Source organism: Drosophila ficusphila, unplaced genomic scaffold (assembly GCF_018152265.1).
Source record: "Drosophila ficusphila isolate 14025-0441.05 unplaced genomic scaffold, ASM1815226v1 contig_286, whole genome shotgun sequence".
NCBI classification, from domain to species: Eukaryota; Metazoa; Arthropoda; class Insecta; order Diptera; family Drosophilidae; genus Drosophila; species Drosophila ficusphila.
The window spans coordinates 1114129-1131073 of record NW_025064189.1 but is presented as its reverse complement, the minus strand read 5'-3'; the positions used below and the strand labels follow the sequence as shown (position 1 = coordinate 1131073).

The 16945-nt window shown below is 46.7% G+C and overlaps 4 protein-coding genes across 5 annotated transcripts; 2 read left to right on the top strand and 2 right to left on the bottom strand.

Moving 5' to 3' along the window:
- Positions 1-208: 208 nt before the first annotated feature.
- On the bottom strand, positions 209-8885 carry LOC108086935 (PAX-interacting protein 1). Of its 2 annotated transcripts, none has more exons than XM_017184044.2 (8): positions 8537-8885; positions 5782-8151; positions 5559-5678; positions 4984-5496; positions 3373-4900; positions 1999-3315; positions 1709-1940; positions 209-1642 (listed from the first exon to the last, which is right to left on the bottom strand). In XM_017184044.2, the coding sequence occupies exons 1-8, from the start codon at positions 8609-8611 to the stop codon at positions 1039-1041; spliced, it is 6759 nt and encodes a 2252-aa protein (XP_017039533.1). In that variant the 5' UTR covers positions 8612-8885; the 3' UTR covers positions 209-1038. The 2 variants fall into 2 exon arrangements, with proteins under 2 accessions (XP_017039533.1, XP_017039534.1); XM_017184045.2 differs by having other exon boundaries at positions 5559-5675.
- Positions 8886-9636: 751 nt separating this feature from the next.
- LOC108086939 (alpha-endosulfine) lies at positions 9637-11711 on the bottom strand. The gene is made up of 3 exons (XM_017184048.2): positions 11403-11711; positions 10855-11050; positions 9637-10211 (listed from the first exon to the last, which is right to left on the bottom strand). Exons 2-3 carry the CDS (start codon positions 11038-11040, stop codon positions 10038-10040), a joined length of 360 nt encoding a protein of 119 aa, XP_017039537.1. The 5' UTR covers positions 11041-11050; positions 11403-11711; the 3' UTR covers positions 9637-10037.
- A 257-nt stretch (positions 11712-11968) lies between these two features.
- On the top strand, positions 11969-14942 carry LOC108086938 (ADP-dependent glucokinase). Its single transcript, XM_017184047.2, has 5 exons — positions 11969-12285; positions 12345-12557; positions 12680-12844; positions 12902-13628; positions 13740-14942. Exons 1-5 carry the CDS (start codon positions 12143-12145, stop codon positions 13989-13991), a joined length of 1500 nt encoding a protein of 499 aa, XP_017039536.1. The 5' UTR covers positions 11969-12142; the 3' UTR covers positions 13992-14942.
- A 15-nt stretch (positions 14943-14957) lies between these two features.
- Positions 14958-16743, top strand: LOC108086936 (delta-1-pyrroline-5-carboxylate dehydrogenase, mitochondrial). Its single transcript, XM_017184046.2, has one exon. The coding sequence runs from the start codon at positions 14961-14963 to the stop codon at positions 16698-16700; it is 1740 nt and encodes a 579-aa protein (XP_017039535.1). The 5' UTR covers positions 14958-14960; the 3' UTR covers positions 16701-16743.
- The last annotated feature ends 202 nt before the right edge of the window (positions 16744-16945 follow it).

The following is a 16945-nucleotide window of genomic DNA, read 5'->3' as shown; positions in this document are numbered from 1 at the left end:
TCCGAATTTCCAAAAAATTGGTTTGCTGAAAATTTACGAATTCTAAGTCCATATTTTGCTAGCTTAAATCAGATTTTGAAGGGGCATGCCCCTTAAAGTAATTTTGTTTCATTGGCTTTATATAAATAAATAATTTAATTAAATTTCAATGTTTAACGAGCCATCGTTCAAATAATTAAGAAGAAATTATCGATTTTCAGTAAACATTATTTTATTTCATACATTTTGTAAAGTGCCTAACTAGGATTAATATTAATATTGGCTTTACCTACGTGAAAAGTACTTAAATACTAATAGCCGACAATATCAATTTCTCTGAAACATTTCGTATACTCTAGGCAATATATGCATGTGTATATTTGTATATAAGTGTGACTTCTTAAAGTTAATGGTTCCTGAACCTACAAAAATATATAAGGTGATTGTATGAAAATTGCATCCTAAATTTAATTAAGGGAGTTCTTTTTGTACGTGCTACATAAAGTTCTATACAGATCGGTAGGGCAACATTTAAACCATGAACAAACTATTTATTCAAAAAAATATGCTTTACCAGGAGCCGTGTAAATATTGCGAATTTATTGTTATCTTTAACAATTATGCAAACCGAAAAATAAATATGGTCCACAGCAGTGATCATCAGCAATGATAGATGGACAGCTCTTTGTTTTTATATGAAATCTCATCTTATATTATTGACATATTGAATGAGAGATAATCATTCTCCTATATTTAAGAATATTTACAATTTAAAGTGAGTTGGTGCGAGGGACTATAAAAAAATTAAAGAGGGATGTTATTGACCGATACCCAAGACATTACAACTCTTTCGATGTCGAATTGTCTCGACTAGTTTTGTGATAGTTTGTCATAAGACGTTGCGGCAGGCTACAAATAACTGAATTGAAGAGACTCGATTGTCTCTCGGTCATTCGGACTTATATAACAGCTCGCATAAATTCTTTAGTGACTATGGAGTGATTGATTCCTGAGTGATTGGGCCTCATTTCAGCTCTACAATAACCAGAACACTCGGCGCTAGGACTTGTTACTGTTGCAGCTATTGACATTGTTGTTGTTATACAAGTAGGGTATCAGGTTGGGCTCGATTTCCAGTTGTTGCCTGAGTATTGAGCTCATGACGAACTCTGTGGACACAATGTGACACTTTGGGTTGCCGTGCCGCGTGAGATCCGCACAGAGATGCATGTCCGTGGGACAGGTGACGATGATGTAGGAGTCGGGTGACTGAATGTGCGATTCCGCCACAGCTGCACCGCTTCTCCGCTTTGGCTCCACTTTACCGCCGGACGATTCGATCATTCGAATAATTTCCTCGCGAGCCGGAAACACGTCTGGCGTCACATGGAAGTATTTACCCGCAAAGAGTGTGGAACGAGTGGGCGCGCACAGGACAGTGTTCAGATTGAACTGTAGGTTCTCATCCACCGGAATGTGCTGTATGCGATATGCATCGGTCGGCACGAATTTTCCAGCTTTGGCACTATCCGCTATCCAGCTGGACTTGAGCACAAAGTCCACATGACAGCAGGCCTGAATTAGCTTGCAAGTGCGACTCTCGCGTGTCATAACCAGGTGAGTGGCATCTGCGGGGCTGTCTACTACAATTCCACCCAAAATCCTGAGAAAGAACGAACAATTATGAGCAAGGCTTTCTTCACATTAAACATGTTTTTCTTTTACTTACATCACAGCATTTTTAAGTGCCTCGGCATCTGCGACTTGTGAGAAAATCACCTTCGGCGGTTTGGTGGTTGTTGGATATTCGACGCAGACAATTTGGTCGGGCAACTGTTCCTGCTGGAACGAGTTCATCTTCTGGCGCTTGATTTTGTGCTCGTTGCTGTAGGGATCGGAAAGGTGTCGCTTAACTCGCTCGTGCGCCTCCTGAGTGAGATTGATGGGCGCCTTCCAAGCAGCTTTAAAAAAAATTCAAATTAGGCAACCACCTAAGATATTTCTTCATCTTTTACTTACTCAACAGGTGCGCCACCAAGTTGCATTCGATGCGGAATGGAGCGACTAGATTGTACTGTTGGTACTTAGGATTGTCGTAGTGGGAAAGGCCGCTCAGGTTGCCAATGCAGACGTCGCTCAGCCAAAGGGCATTCACCATCGGTATGTTCCATTCTTTCGCCGCATTGAACTTGTTGCCCTCGAGCTGCTTGCACACGACCACGGTGTTCACCTTGGACAGGTAAGAGGTGTAGATGGCTCCGCACTCCTCTGCCATCTGCTGCAGCCTGACCACCTCCTCGCCCTCGAATCCCTCGGAGGTGATGATGTAGCGTTCCAACGGCTTGCGGTAGCCAAACTGACTTGGGAATGGTAGGTGAAGCGGCTGCCAAGGAGGCATCAGCTGCCGCTTGAGGCAAATATCACTCAGCCAGTAAGCGGTGACGCAGCGCTTGGCATCCCGGAGTGCCTGCATCACCACGCCATGTCGCTGGGTACGACATATTACGTGCGTCACCCGCGGGCAGTAAACGCGTTCGATGTCGCCTCCAAATTGCCTGATTGTATCGAGCCAAATGGGAAGCTCATCGCTGTCCGTTTCGTCATATTCCACGATGTAGAACGTACAGCCCACCAGAAATAGATCGGCGGGCAGTTTCAGGTTCGGATTATGGCCGTAAAACTGCGGCATCGGTATCGGCGGCTGTCCGGGTCGGGTCTGAATGTATCCGTGCGGGGTTCGCTGTACTGGCACTCCCACGCCCACACCCACAGCCATTTGTTGTTGCTGCTGCGGTGACTGTGGGGGAGCGACCACAATCTGCTGCTGGACGAGGTGTTGCTGCGGTGCCTGCTGCTGTTGCGATACAGTCACAACTCGGCGCATTTGCTGTTGTTGCAAAATTTGTTGCTGCTGCTGTTGTTGTTGTTGCTGTTGCTGCAGCATCATCAACTCCTGCTGAGTTCTGGGTGGACCGGGTACGCCGACGGATGCATTATGCTGCTGCCCCATCATTCTGAGAGCGCCAGCCGCCGAGGGTGGCTCCACATGTTGCTGCTGCGGCAGTTGTTGTTGCACCACCATCTGTTGCTGCTGCTGCTGCTGCTGGAGTAGCAACTGTTGTTGCTGTTGCTGAATGGCTCCGGTCACCACCACCTGCTGCACAATCTGCTGCTGTTGCGGCTGCTGCTGAGTCTGACCGTCGGGGAGTTGAATTAGCTGCTGCTGTGGCGTCTGAGCTCCATTGTTTCCCAAGCGATTGCTCAGCATGTTGGCCAGAGCTGTCTTCGTCTTCAAGTTCATCTGCTGGGGTGTTTGCTGCGGTTGTCCATCAGGAGCTGTAAAAAGAGGAATAGTTAATTAATGTAAGTAAAATATATCAATTTTTAACTTACTTGTTGAAGTCATGACAAGGGTTTGTGTCATTATGTTGGCATTTCCAGGGAGAACACCCCCAGCACCCGGAGTTGTGGGCGTTCCCGGTGTGGACAACTGCTGCGGCTGCTGGACAATCGTCTGTTGTTCGATCAGCTGACCGTTGGGTCCAGTGATAAGCTGCACCGTTTGCTTGCCCAACTGCTGAGGTCCCTGCTGCTGAATGGGAATCTGCTGGACGCGCAACTGCTGGCGCTGCATCAACATTTGCTGGTTGGGATCATTTGGATTGAAGGGCTGCTGCTGCGGCGACTGTTGCTGCTGTGGCGGTCCCACTCCCTGTTGTTGCTGCTGCTGCTGAATCGGACTCAGACCGGGAGTTCCCGTGCGCACCACCACCTGACGTTTTCCCTGCTGTTGCTGCAGCCAAACCACCTGCTGCTGCTGCGTCAATTGTTGCTGTTGGACAATAATGTGCCCGGGCGGAACTGGACCGGCTGGTCTTGTGGCGACTATGTTGCCCGGTGTCCCGGGACGCGGCTGATAGGCAACTTGCTGGCGAAGCATTACACGCGGTTTATTTTGCGCATTTAACTTGTTGATGTACTCGGCTCGTTTATGCGCCTCGAGGGACATGATATGCGCGTGCGTCTTTTCATCCACGACGATTTTTTGTTGCTGTGGCTGCTGTTGCAACACCAGTTGTTGTTGTTGCCCCACCTGCGCCTGTTGTTGTTGTTGTTGTTGGGGTGGCGGTAGCACGATTTGTTGTGGGTGCTGGGGAGGCTGAGGTTGCTGAGGCTGACCGGGCCACGAGGTTTGCGGACGCAGTCCACGGGGAACAAATTGCTGTTGCGGTTGTTGTTGCTGCTGCTGCTGCTGTTGTTGTTGCTGCTGCTGTGGCGTTGTAGGTCCGCCGGGCAACGGAGATTGCATTCCCACACTACTGGTAGGCGTTCCCGGAGTGCTAGGCGCCATTTGACCGCCAGCCGGGCTTTGTGGCGACCAATGTGGTTGCTGCATTTGCTGATGATGTTGCGGCGATTGCTGTTGTTGCTGCATCAGAAGCTGTTGTTGCTGCTGTTGCGGAGGCGGCGTTCGTTGCGGCAGTTGCTGCTGCGTAATGAGCTGCATTATTTGCTGCTGCTGCTGTTGCGGATCGTTGGGAAGTTTTTGTTGCAAAATCTGCTGCTGTCCCACAATCTGTTGATGTTGCTGCTGCTGTTGTTGTTGCTGCTGCTGCTGCTGTTGTTTTTGCATCAACTGCTGCTGTTGTAGGTACTGCAGGCGCTGTGGATCGCTCAGAATCTGCTGGTTCACAACAATCTGTTGTGGCTGCTGCGGCATTGGCATCCGTTGCTGTTGTATAATCTGTTGCTGCTGCAACATTTGTTGCGGTTGGTTAACAACATAAACGTTTTGACTCTGCGGATTTTGGGCAAGAATTTGCTGTTGCTGTTGCACACTTAACTGATTAAAGTGCTGCTGACTAATAATAAATGTTTTCTGTTGTTGCTGCTGCTGTGGCTGCTGAACTCCAGGGATTTGCTGCAAAAAAAAAAAAAAAAAAAGTTTAATTTGAATTTCAAAAAGGCCTTCAGAAGGTTTATTTATAGAATAAGTAACCTTACCTGCTGTGGTTGTTGTTGAAGTTGCTGTTGTTGTGGAAATTGACCAATAATCTGTTGTTGTTGTTGTGGAACTTGCTGCGGTTGTTGCACGTTGGTTGGCGGCCGTTGAATCGTTTGCTGAATTATGCGCACTTGACCACCACCTCCAAGTGCGATTTGCTGCTGTTGTGTAAATTGAACTTGTTGCTGTTGCGGGTGTTGCTGTGGTAACTGCTGCTGCTGTTGTTGTTGTTGTTGTAGTTGCTGCTGATTTTGGGGAAGTTGTGGCTGTGCCTGAGTAAGCTGCTGTTGTTGTTGTTGTTGTGGCTGCTGCTGTTGATTTTGTTGTTGAACGTGCAACATTTGTTGCTGTTTCTGCAGAGCTAAGGACATATGACTCTGAATAATTTGTTGTCCTTGGGCCGTAGATGTGTTTATCACGTGGCGCTGTGTTATGACTTGTTGCTGTTGTCCAGGCTGAGGTTGCTGCTGTGTGAGCACTTGTTGCTGTTGTTGTTGTTGTTGCTGAATTTGCTAAAATAAAATAAGCATTTGTTTTAGTGGATAAAAAACACAATTCCTTGTAGTTAACTAACCTGAAGATTTTGTTGTTGTGGCTGTTGTTGTAAGGTAGGTGTAGTAGGTTGTTGCTGCAGCGGAGATTGTCTCGGCGACGGAGTGTGCTGCTGCTGTGGTTGCTGATGGTGTTGCGGCTGCTGAAATTAAAAGAAAGTATTCAATCAAATCTATAAAACCACTCCGTTCTATTCGCTTATCAAAAATATCTTTGAGGTTTTTATATTTTTCATGAGATCATACCTGTTGTGGTTGTGGTTGCTGCGGTTGTTGCACTATTTGCTGCTGCTGCTGCTGCGGTTGTGGTGCAATTTGCTGCTGCTGTTGCATCTGCTGTTGCTGCTTTAACTGCTGTTGTCTCATAATTAACGAGTCCTGGTTACTGCTCAACGCCGAGCGACTCAGCACCTGTGCCACCTGGACGGGATCCGTTGGGTCGATGGGTTTCTGCTGGGAGAAGGATTGCTGCTGCTGGGCGGAAAGTCCCTGAACAGTCTGATGCTGATGCAGCTTGGCCTGCATCGGTGGTGTTTGCGAAATCTGAGGGGACTGCGGCGAGATGTGCTGAGGGCTTTGTTGTTGTTGCTGCTGCTGCTGTTGTTGGGCCAATTGTTGTTGCTGTTGCATTTGCATGCGCTGCTGCTGATGGACGGGCTGCTGGAAAGGCTGCATTTGTTGTTGGGGCGACATCATCGACGGCGGCTGAGGTTGCTGCGGAGAGCCCATCATGTGCTGCTGGCGACTTTGCATTTGCTGTTGCTGCTGGCGTAAATGTTGCTGTTGGGCGCTTTGCGGCGAGGGCGGTGGTGGCGGAGTCATTTGGGGAGCGGGCGATTGCAGCTGGCGTGGTGACTGTGGTGGCAACATGTTGCTGGTAGCATGGTGCTGTTGCTGCTGCAAGGACGGCGAAGGTGTACTGGGTGGCATCACCGGCGAACGATTTTGAACCATGCGCGGCGACTGTTGCTGTTGCAAATTCTGCTGTTGTTGCTGCTGCTGTTGCATTTGCATCTGCAATTGTTGCTGTTGCTGCATTATTTGTTGTAGCTGTTGCTGAATTTGCCTCTGCTGCTGCTGCTGCTGAGGTGTCAGCGCTTGACCGCTCTGAACGATTTGTTGGAGTTGCATTTGATTTTGGTTCAGAATCTGTTGTTGCCTCATCAGGTGTTGGTGAATGATTTGCGGCGAAACAGGCACAGACTGTTGTTGCGGTTGCTGCTGCTGCTGAACTATTTGTTGCTGCTGCACAATGGTCTGCTGCTGACCCACTTGTTGCTGTTGAACCTGCACCTGCTGCTGCTGGACTATCTGCTGATGGTGCTGCGGCGACTGCACGGGCTGCGGTGTTGTTGGTGTTCTCGGCGTCTGTCGACCCGTAGGAGTTGTTGGTAGTCTGGGCGACTGCTGTTGCTGTTGCAGCTGCTGAGGATGCTGTGCAAGCTGTTGGGGATGCGTCTGTGGATGCGTCTGTTGCTCCTGCATGAGTTGTTGTTGTTGTTGTTGATGCTGCTGAATCATTTGCATTTGCTGCTGTTGCTGCGACTGCTGTTGCTGCTGCTGCTGTTGCGTGCTTTTCATCTGCCTCTGCTGCTGGAGGATGTTTTTGATCTGCTGCTGATTCTGAGGTTGCTGTTGCAGATTGGCGGGGATAATTTTCTGCTGCTGAATTATCAACTGCTGTTGATGCTGCGGGTGCGGCGGTGGAGCAGGTGCCTGCGGGCCGCCTTGTTGGAGTTGAAGCGGCGCTTGCTGCGCCGGCTGCTGCGCTTGTGGCTGGGGCCGCACAAAGACCACCTGCTGCTGGGCGGGAACGGGGAGTTGTTGCTGCTGGATTTGTTCGGCTGAGGCTTGGAGCTGCGACTTTATGCTGGCGATGCTCTTGGCAGCCGCACTGTCCTCGCCAAAGCCCAGAATGTCTGACAGAGTGGATGAAGGAGCTGCTTGCTGCTGAATGATTTGCTGTGGTTGTTGTTGCTGCTGCTGTTGTTGTAACTGCTGCTGCTGGATTTGTTGTTGTTGTACTTGTTGAAGCTGCTGTTGTTGTTGTAACTGCTGCTGCTGGATTTGTTGTTGTTGTGTGGCCTGCTGCTTCTGCGTTCGCTGTTTTTCGATGGGCTTCAGCAGCCTGGGATGATACGTCTCAACTGGCATGCAGTTCTTATACTTAAGGCTATCGGTCACCCAGTCGGGTGTCACAATGATGATGGCATTCTTTGGCAGCGCCAGCGCCTTGTTGTAGATGCCACCGTTGGCTGCTCCGCATACCAGATGCGTGTTGGTGGCTCCAAAGCTGTGCGTGACGACGGCTCCGTGGTAAGTCAACATGGCGTAGAGACGCCTTCGATCCCCGGCGACGACATTCGTGATGGCCGCCCGAATTCCGCGCATGAGACGCAACTGATTGGGACTCGGATCGAAGGCTCGCGTCGATGCCATTCGGCCCAGTTTGGCGCTGTGCACGATCCATTGCTCCGTCACCGGGATAGCGGTGTACAGATCGAGGTTCATGGAAAGCTCCTCCTCAGAGTAGTTGCTGGCACATATCATATGCGTTACCTGGTCCGACACAAACAGTCTCGACTGCGCACCACCACTCTTGAGGAATCGCTCGATCTACAAGACGAAAAAACAAAAATGAAAGTTTAAATCTTTGAAAATGTAACATTTTGAGAAATCCAAACCGACCGATTGTAAATCTTATCCGCATTCCCATTTAATTCTAATAAAAAAATTCATGTTTTTGGTAAATGCGAAAACCAAAACAAAATCAGTTGATTTTAGCACTAACACCAACTCATATGCACATACACACTAGGGCAGGCGGCAATTTGCCGGCAACATTTATGGCGCGCATTTGCCGAAGTGCCAGGGTCACCCTATCCGCCCGCGCTACCCAAGCCACCCTGTGCGAACCAACACAGGCACACGCACCCTCACGCACGCACACTAGATCACAATGCAAGTACAGCACAGCGGAAGATCCTTTTCAAAGGTTTACCTCTTCATCTAGATTCCCCAGCACACAGTAAATCACATCCTCGAACAGTTTATCACTTATTTTGAGGTTCTCCATTACGCCGCCGTTTGTTTTGGCCACTTGCGAATCTCCCGCGGCAATAATTTCACTTTTGCTTTTGTTATTGCTGCTGCGGCGGCTGCTCGTGGGTTTCTACATTTCAGCGTGCTTTCTGCATACAACGCGGGTTTTGGGCGTTCGCGAACATTGGAAGTCGGTGTGCGGTACAATGCTCAACGTGAAGTGCATTCCAGTTGCAATATAAATCGGGAAAATTGTATTTAAACTTGGCTTTTTCTCTTTTATCACCGCTGCTCCTTTTGCCAGTGTGACCGCGCGTTAACTGTGGAAAAATAATCAGTAGCGGTGTGTAGACAATGCACTAACAATAATGCTTTATAGAGGGTATTCGAGCCTGGTATACAGCATGGATGGTGTACGCTTTACTGTGGGCGAAAAACATTGTTTTACGGATTAAACATTACACAAGTCAAACAAAAACTCTCCTAGAAGAAAGAATTTTGCTTTCAAATACTTTGTAATTACCAACTCTTTTTAAAACCTTTTTTTGTTTTTTTTTTTTTAAGTTATTGTCTTGATTAATAATAATAATAAAATTGTAGAATTCGTGATTTAAATCTGTTGCCAGAAAATTTGAATAACAAATTACCCAATTTGTCTACCCAAATGTTTTTAAGCTAATTAGAGGCATTGCCACTCAGGTACTTATTACTATAGCAAACATTTGTATATCACATCTTCCGATTCAGTTGTTAGGTTAGCGCCCCAGGAAATCATCACATATATATGTAGTACGTACATAAATTTATTTAGCTCTGCTTGATTTACAAATTGATTTTAACTTGACTGTTTGGCTATCGCATCAAAAATTGAACTCTGCAAGCAGCAGGGACCTATTTTATTATCAAATGTTCCGTGAAATGCCTTCAACTGCTTATGATTGGATGCCTTTAAAATTAAAATATTCTCCATGCATTAGGAAATATTCTAAAACACTGCAAAACAAAGGTAAATTATAAAATGTTGAGGGGAAACTCAGCGATGTACAAGAACAGTGTGTGTGGCTGGCTCCAACTTAAATTTATTATGCTCGTAATACTTACAGCTACGTACGATCAGGGTAAGTTATGTTAATGTTACAGAGATAGAGATATATATAACTGTTGCAATAAATTTCGCGCTGCTCGACTCGCCATCTTTGCTTCCCCGGCCTGAGAGATGGACTGATGACGGGATCTTGAGATTGGCCAATGCGATTGGCGCTTAAAGTTTACGAGGAAAAGGAACGGGGAGCTACAAATTCAGTTTAAACTTCCGCGAAATGCCTGCACGATACAGCAGCAGCCTTCATTCTTAGCATTAGATTTTTCTTTAAAAATAAGGTGTAGAGCATTTGAAGTGGGGAACGGGAAACTGGCTGCAGTTGAGGTTGTGGATACAGTAAAGGTGAGAGGTGAGTAAATTAGCTCGTCGCTGGGAACTTGTTGCATGGTTGGATGATCGAGGTCTTGCGCGCCGGCACGGTTTCGGGCGTGGGAATAGCCTCCCCGGTGGTCACCTTGTTGGCAAAGACCTGCTTGACGCCGCCACCCTTCTGCTTGGCCATCTGATAGTCGCCCGAATCGAAGAACTTTTGCTATAGAAAAGAATTTCATTTCACAATTAGAGCTTGTTTCGGAAAATTTTTAAGAGCGAAACCAGAACAGTGCCTTATAATTGTTTTTCATCATTTGGTAAAAAAAATATTCACTCAAATAACATATCAAATTCAGTTTAAATAAATAATCCAGGTACGAGTTCTTAATATTTGTATAAGCTAACCCAATATGCAATAACTTTTCTGAAGAAGTCTCTTCAAAAGACTGTTTATCCTAAATTCAAATACATAAGTAAATAGAAGAATTTAATGCTTGCTTTTAGGAATGAACATGTAAAAATAAATGTACTCCTTCTATCAATCGGTTGACTGAAGAATAGAATAGGGATAGTGAAAAGTTGAATTTTAAAACAATAACATTTTGAAGTTATACTAATAATTACTTAATATTTAGGGCCGCGTTCTTACCTTCACAGTAACCTTAAAGGTAATCTAGGAAAAACTTGGCCGCATAGAAATTATCTATTTAACGTATTAACGTTAATAACGTATCTATATGATATATATTGTTGTATATTTTACAAATGATAACTGTTTAAAAGGATAACCGACTGAAAAACAAGTATGCTGCATCTATTGATTTATAGACTGTCATGGGGTCTATAGAGATTCACACACTCACCCCCTTCTGCAGCCTTTTCTGGAGGAAGGCCGAGTGTCCGCCGGGCACTCGCATTCCACTAGGGTACTTGGACTTCAGCTTCTCCTCCTCAATCTTCTCGAGATCCGTGAGGTTTGCCTGCTCTGCAGCCTCGTTATCCTGGGGCGTGGTGGCCGGGCTGTTGCTGTTTTCCTCCGTGGAGCTCATTGTGCACTACCTTTTTTGGGGCCAAAAGCGAGTGAGAGATTCAGATTAGCGAAGGTCCGAAAATGGCGACATGAGAAATGGGGGGTAACGAAAATCAGGGGCGGCGCGCAAAATGCCAAGATAAAATTGCATTTCGTCACATACACACGCGAAGCTTGCACACACACGATCACGTAAATCCAGGGCAGTCGCACGCACACTCGCTAATATATATGGACGCGAAGTATTATAGTAATAATCGGATGTGCAAATATTGTTTTAATTTTTTTATATACACCCATACGCAGGCGATAAGACCTGTACATGTGTGTGTGCGTGTGAGCGGGGGCATGTGGATGTCTGTGCAAGGCGTAGTTGCTCACCTTTTGCCTGTAAAATTTGACGATTAACTGTTGTTTTCCTCCTCCTTTTGTTCTTCACCCTTCTTCAGATTATTCGTCTCCTACCCTGGAATCGGTTTTGCTTAGCCAATTAGCGTGCCGAATTAGCGATTCTTACTGCCGATTCGCAACCAATTGGAGATTGTTTGGGTTCCGGACTAAATCAGGCTTTTAGATAATTTATATATATGGAGTGACGGAATTCTCAAGGCAATTCAAAAGTAAAATTATTTTATCAACTTTACAGACGCGCTGGGAGATGATGCAAGCAGTGTGACCGCAGTTCGACCGTTAAACATTGGTTTTTAAGAGAGTTACTAAAATACACCCCTAAGTGGTTGGAAACCTTGGAAATGCATGGGACAACTAAAAAGAATATATGTGCTTTAAATAAGACTCCGAATCTAAGCGGTAGGGAACGTGCGAATTTGAAACAGTGGGGCTGTTTTTAAGTTTTATTTTTACTGATTATTTTTATTTAAAGTAAATAAAACATTTTTGTAATAAACTTTAAGTAAGACTATCGATACTATCGTCAAAGGTAGTGTCATCGCTGGCGTGAAAGCACTACGACAAAATAACAATAGGAAAAAGGGCGATACTTTCGACTGATAAGAAAGTAGGAGTAGCCAAGCAGAGAGAAGTCATTAATTTAGTTCTTAGGGACCAACGCCTGAAGGAAAATAATCTAGAAACGAGCACCCACACATACCACGCCCACGATGACCGCATTGCGTTACATGGGATGGCTGACCGGCTTCTCCGTTTTCACGGCATTTGTGTCCATAATTTGGCAGGCGTTCCTCTCTCTTCAAGCGCTTAACAGGACGACTGTCCTTCTAACTGGTCTACTGGCCATCGAGGGGTAAGGGAACTTATATATAAACAGCATTACATTATCATATCTGAAAATGTTTATGTTAGGTCCCTAAAGCGTTCCGCCCAAGAACCAGCGCCCAAAGTGGCCATCGGGTACGGAGCTTGCACAGACCTTCAGATAAACGCCACTGAGTTTCTGGAGCGTTACTATAGCCGAAGAATCCCCGTGGTCACTACAGGATCACGGGAGATTGTCAGCAACGAGGATGAACTGCTGCAATCTTTTGCCTACTACTTTCAGAATGGTGCAGCAGCGGAGTAAGTACCGAAAGCTAAATATTTTGAAAAGAATGTTGCTCAGCTAAAATATATTCAGTTATATCGTATTATTGATCAATTTCTGTACAAGATTTATTTATTAGCATCTTGTTTTCCTTCAGGCGTGTGATGGCAAACAGTACTCTCTTCAAACAGCTTGTCGGTTATGCGAAAGTAATGGATAAGGAGCGAATCAATTGGTACATGGGCGGCAATGCGCCGCTGATGGCTGTCCGATTTTTTATGGAGGGTGCTGAAGTTCTTCTGGGTGCCCACATGTCTAAGAAGTACTTGTTTTCTTTCGAATCACATTTAGTTTATACTAAATTTAAAATCTTCTTTAGATTGCGTCCCTTGCTGCCCAAAGAGATTCGTCTCGCTGGTGATGAGATAGCAAACGATGATATTCATCTTATTCTTGAGTACAAGGCTGGTGACACCTGGGGTTCGTATGTGGCACCGCGCGCCAACAGGTACATCCTGCACAGCGATCGAAATAACCCGCATTTAAGGGCCGTGGAGCAACTGACAGATGCCCTAAAGGTATATCACCCGCAACTGCTCGTCGTCAGTGGTCTGCAAATGATGGACATGTTCACTTTTAATCCTGGCGAGCGCGAGGCGCGATTACAGCAAGTACAGCGGCAGCTGACCAGCCAGCCTGCGGACACACTGAACCACTTCGAGATGGCCTCTTACGTGGAGCTACAGTTGCTGCAACAGTTGCGTCATTTCGTTCTGCCTTACGTAGACTCGCTGGGAATGAACGAACAGGAGCTTTCCAACCTGCAGCAGGTTTTATCCCACGGCCGGACCACCTTGGCCACCGATTGGAATCCACGCATTGCTCACACCCTCGATCAGATGCGACAGGTCTTTATTAGCCTGCTTGAGGACTACGGCCAACGAAGCTCTAGCGATCCCAGGCGGCGTCGAATATCGCGAATCCACGTGCACACACTGGCTTACCAGGCCATCCTCACCACAGCGAGCTCCAAGTGGAAAAACACCCGTGCAGCGGCTGCCAAGGCGGCTCTTACTGCTCATCGATATGTGTGCAAGTCCCAGTTTGTGAGTCTTTTATTCTTTAATTTACATTATTTGTTCTTTACTTTTTTTTCTACTTTAATTTATTTGAAGAATCTGATGTCCAACCATATTAATTAAATATACCTTTCCTAGATCAATCCGGAGGCAGTGCTGCAAGTGCTGGACGACAGTTTCGCCACATCGACACAATCGGATGCTCCGCGCATGCGGATCGGCGCAGCCAGTCCCGTGCCCTGCTGGCGAGAGTATATCGAGTACGGTCGCCAACATCAGCGACTTGAGGTCGAGATTTGTGTGGCCCCAGTACTGGTTTGCCGCGAGGCCAGGAAAACGGCCGGGGCAGGCGACAACATTTCCGCCTCCGGATTGGCGGCACAGTTGTAGGAGCGACGATCACGTTGGAACAAGCAAAGACTGCATAGTAATATACTTGAAACCTGCAATCCAAGACTCGAATAGAAGGCCAGGACGTAACCCCGAAGCATTCCCCCGCTGGATGGACATGTACTCGGCATGTTTAGCACCTTAGTGACCTTAGAAACGCGTTACCTTTACACAAATCTGACGAAATGCTCAAGCGATAGCACCAAGAAAACAACGACGATCCCATAAGACAACATATCCAGATGAGTTTCACAAGGGCAGTGCTAATCCGCACTTGTCCTCTCATCATCAACGTATATTCCATGTGTTCAAAATTATTCCTAATGCAACAGCATCGAAAGTTCGGAAACGAATGCCACCTAGTCCTAAGTTTTGTTAGTCACTATGCTTTGACATTTTTGAGCCATTCCTACTTACAATTTGTTTTGCGCACTTGGTTTCAAACTCAAAAATGCGGCAACGAATTTAACGCGCTTTTCCGCGTTGATATAGAAATCTTAAGTTTATTTTACTAATTTTAATCTCTGTCATTCGAACACAAAATTATTGTGATGCACTCAAAATAGGTTAAAAAAAAAATTGTTGTCTCCGTAACTGTGTTACATTTTTGCTTTTACATTAATTTTTGTAAAACTCGTAGTAATTCTTTGACTCTAAAATTGATATTTTTTATCTGATCCTACTTATAATTTGTTTTGCTCTTTTGACAAACATACAAAGCCATTAAAGTTCTGTGCGTTTCCAAATTATAGGACAGTTTTTTTCCATGCCTTCGAAGTGTTTGGATTGCTTTGATAGTCTTTAAATTCAGAACACAAACTGCCTTTTGAACAACTGTCTTACAACTGCGAAACGCACTAAACGTACACATTACACATATATTTTTCTACACCTAAGTATACGCATATTAAACTGGCAGATGTAGAATAAATTCCTGTTAAAAGCTTCAAATTTTAATTGTATATCGCGATGCTCAAGTTGGGATTCGCGGTTCCCACACGTTGGTCCCTTAGGTGTCGTCGCCTGGGAATGAGCACCATCACTGGCGAGGCGCGAATCTCTATGGACAAGAAAAAAACTAAAAGACTGGAAAGGGAAAACCTTGAGGAGGCTGAGTCCGACGCCCAGCCTTCGGAAAATGGATCTAGAGCGCCCAGGAACGAAAGGGTGATGTTCAACCATGCTATTCAGGAGATCCTTCGAAGGCCTCTGGAGGTGCCAACAATAATTGGCGACGAGCCGGTTTACACAATGGACAACCAACGGGTCTTCTGTCCGCATCGAATCAAGACGAACCTGGCGCAGGTGTACTACGCCAATCGAAAGCAAATCGAGGCAGCAATCAAGTCGGTCTTAACAGAGCAGGGCACTTGGAGTCTCGTCCCCATTGCCGAGCGCTTGGCCATTTGGCGACGTGCAGCGGACATCATCGAAGAGGACGAGCTCCGGTTGCGTGTTTTTCTGATGCTGACCCTCAGCAAAACCGCCGACGATGCCACACGGGACATCCGGAGACTACTCAGCTCGTTGAGGGCCAATGCCGACTATCTGGAGCACCTTTCTGATCTGCGCTTCGAGATCCAGGGCGATTTGAACGTGTTCCCCAGCTTCCACTTGCGACCCATGGATGGATTTGTGGCAGCGTTAGCACCATTTGAATCGCTGGCCTTGTCCACTAGCTTGGCCCTCTGTCCTGCACTGATGGGCAACACGGTGCTGTGGAATCCCTCGTTGGAGGTGGCCCCGGCCAGCTTCCTTATTCTGCGGGCCTTTCAGGAGGCGGGACTGCCCAGCGGTGTGATCAACTTTGTGCCGGCCAACGAACGCCTGTTCCTGGACACCATCACGGATGCGGTGCACTTCGCCGGACTGAACTCCCACGGCAGCGCGGCTGGCTACAGGCATGTTCACAAGCTGGTGAGCGACCGGATGGAGCGGTACATCTGTTTCCCTCGTCTGGTGGCCGAGTGTCCGGGTCAGAACTTCCATTTCGTTCATGCCAGTGCCAAGGTGGAATCTGTGGTGTCGGCCACCGTGCAGGCGGCCTTTGGATTTGCCGGACAGTACTCCAACTCCCTGTCCCGATTGTACGTGCCCTCGTCTCTTTGGCCGCAAATCCGGGCAGAGTTGCTAGAGGCCACCGAGAAGCTGGTAGTCGGGGATCCCGTCCAGTTGGAAACGGATATGGGGGCGATGGTGAATGGGGAGGCATTCCAACGGATGCAGAAAGTCCTGGAGCGCACTAGGAACATGGAGCAGTTGTGCGGTGGGACTTACGACGACTGTGATGGAAGATTTGTTCAGCCGACGATTGTCCGGGTGGCGGATCCATTGGATCCATTGCTGTGTGAGCCGTGCTGCGGGCCCTTATTGCCGATATTCGTCTATGCGGACGACTCCTTTGGGGAGGCACTAAAACTGGCCGCCAACCAGTCTAGATACGCGCTGTCGGGCTCCATATTCGCCAGCCGGGACGAGGTGATTCTCCATTGCCTTAACCAGCTGCGCATGTCTGCCAGCAATCTCTACGTGAACGAGCGATGCACGGGCAGCAATTACGGTTTGACTCCCTTTGGTGGCAATCGGCTGTCTGGAACAAACGATAAATCCGGATCTGCGTATTTCCTTATGCGCTGGAGCTCCCCACTGCTCATCGAGGAGACGGTCGAGGGACCCGTTCCGTCATTATCATCTAAAATATTTCCCTAAATCAGGGACGCATTAAATAAATTTTATTCAATGACATTTTAAATAAATGTTTTTTTTTTTTAAGTTATACTTTTAACACCTTTATTCAGCATATTTATAGAACTCGAGATTTAAGCAGTTCAAGTACACTTAATTTTTGATTTTATAATTATTGTTTTCTGCCCAAAAAAGTTACATTTTGAATATAAAACTATGTACATATGTATGTGTTTTGTTAACGGACTACTTAAAAAAATCTAATTTTT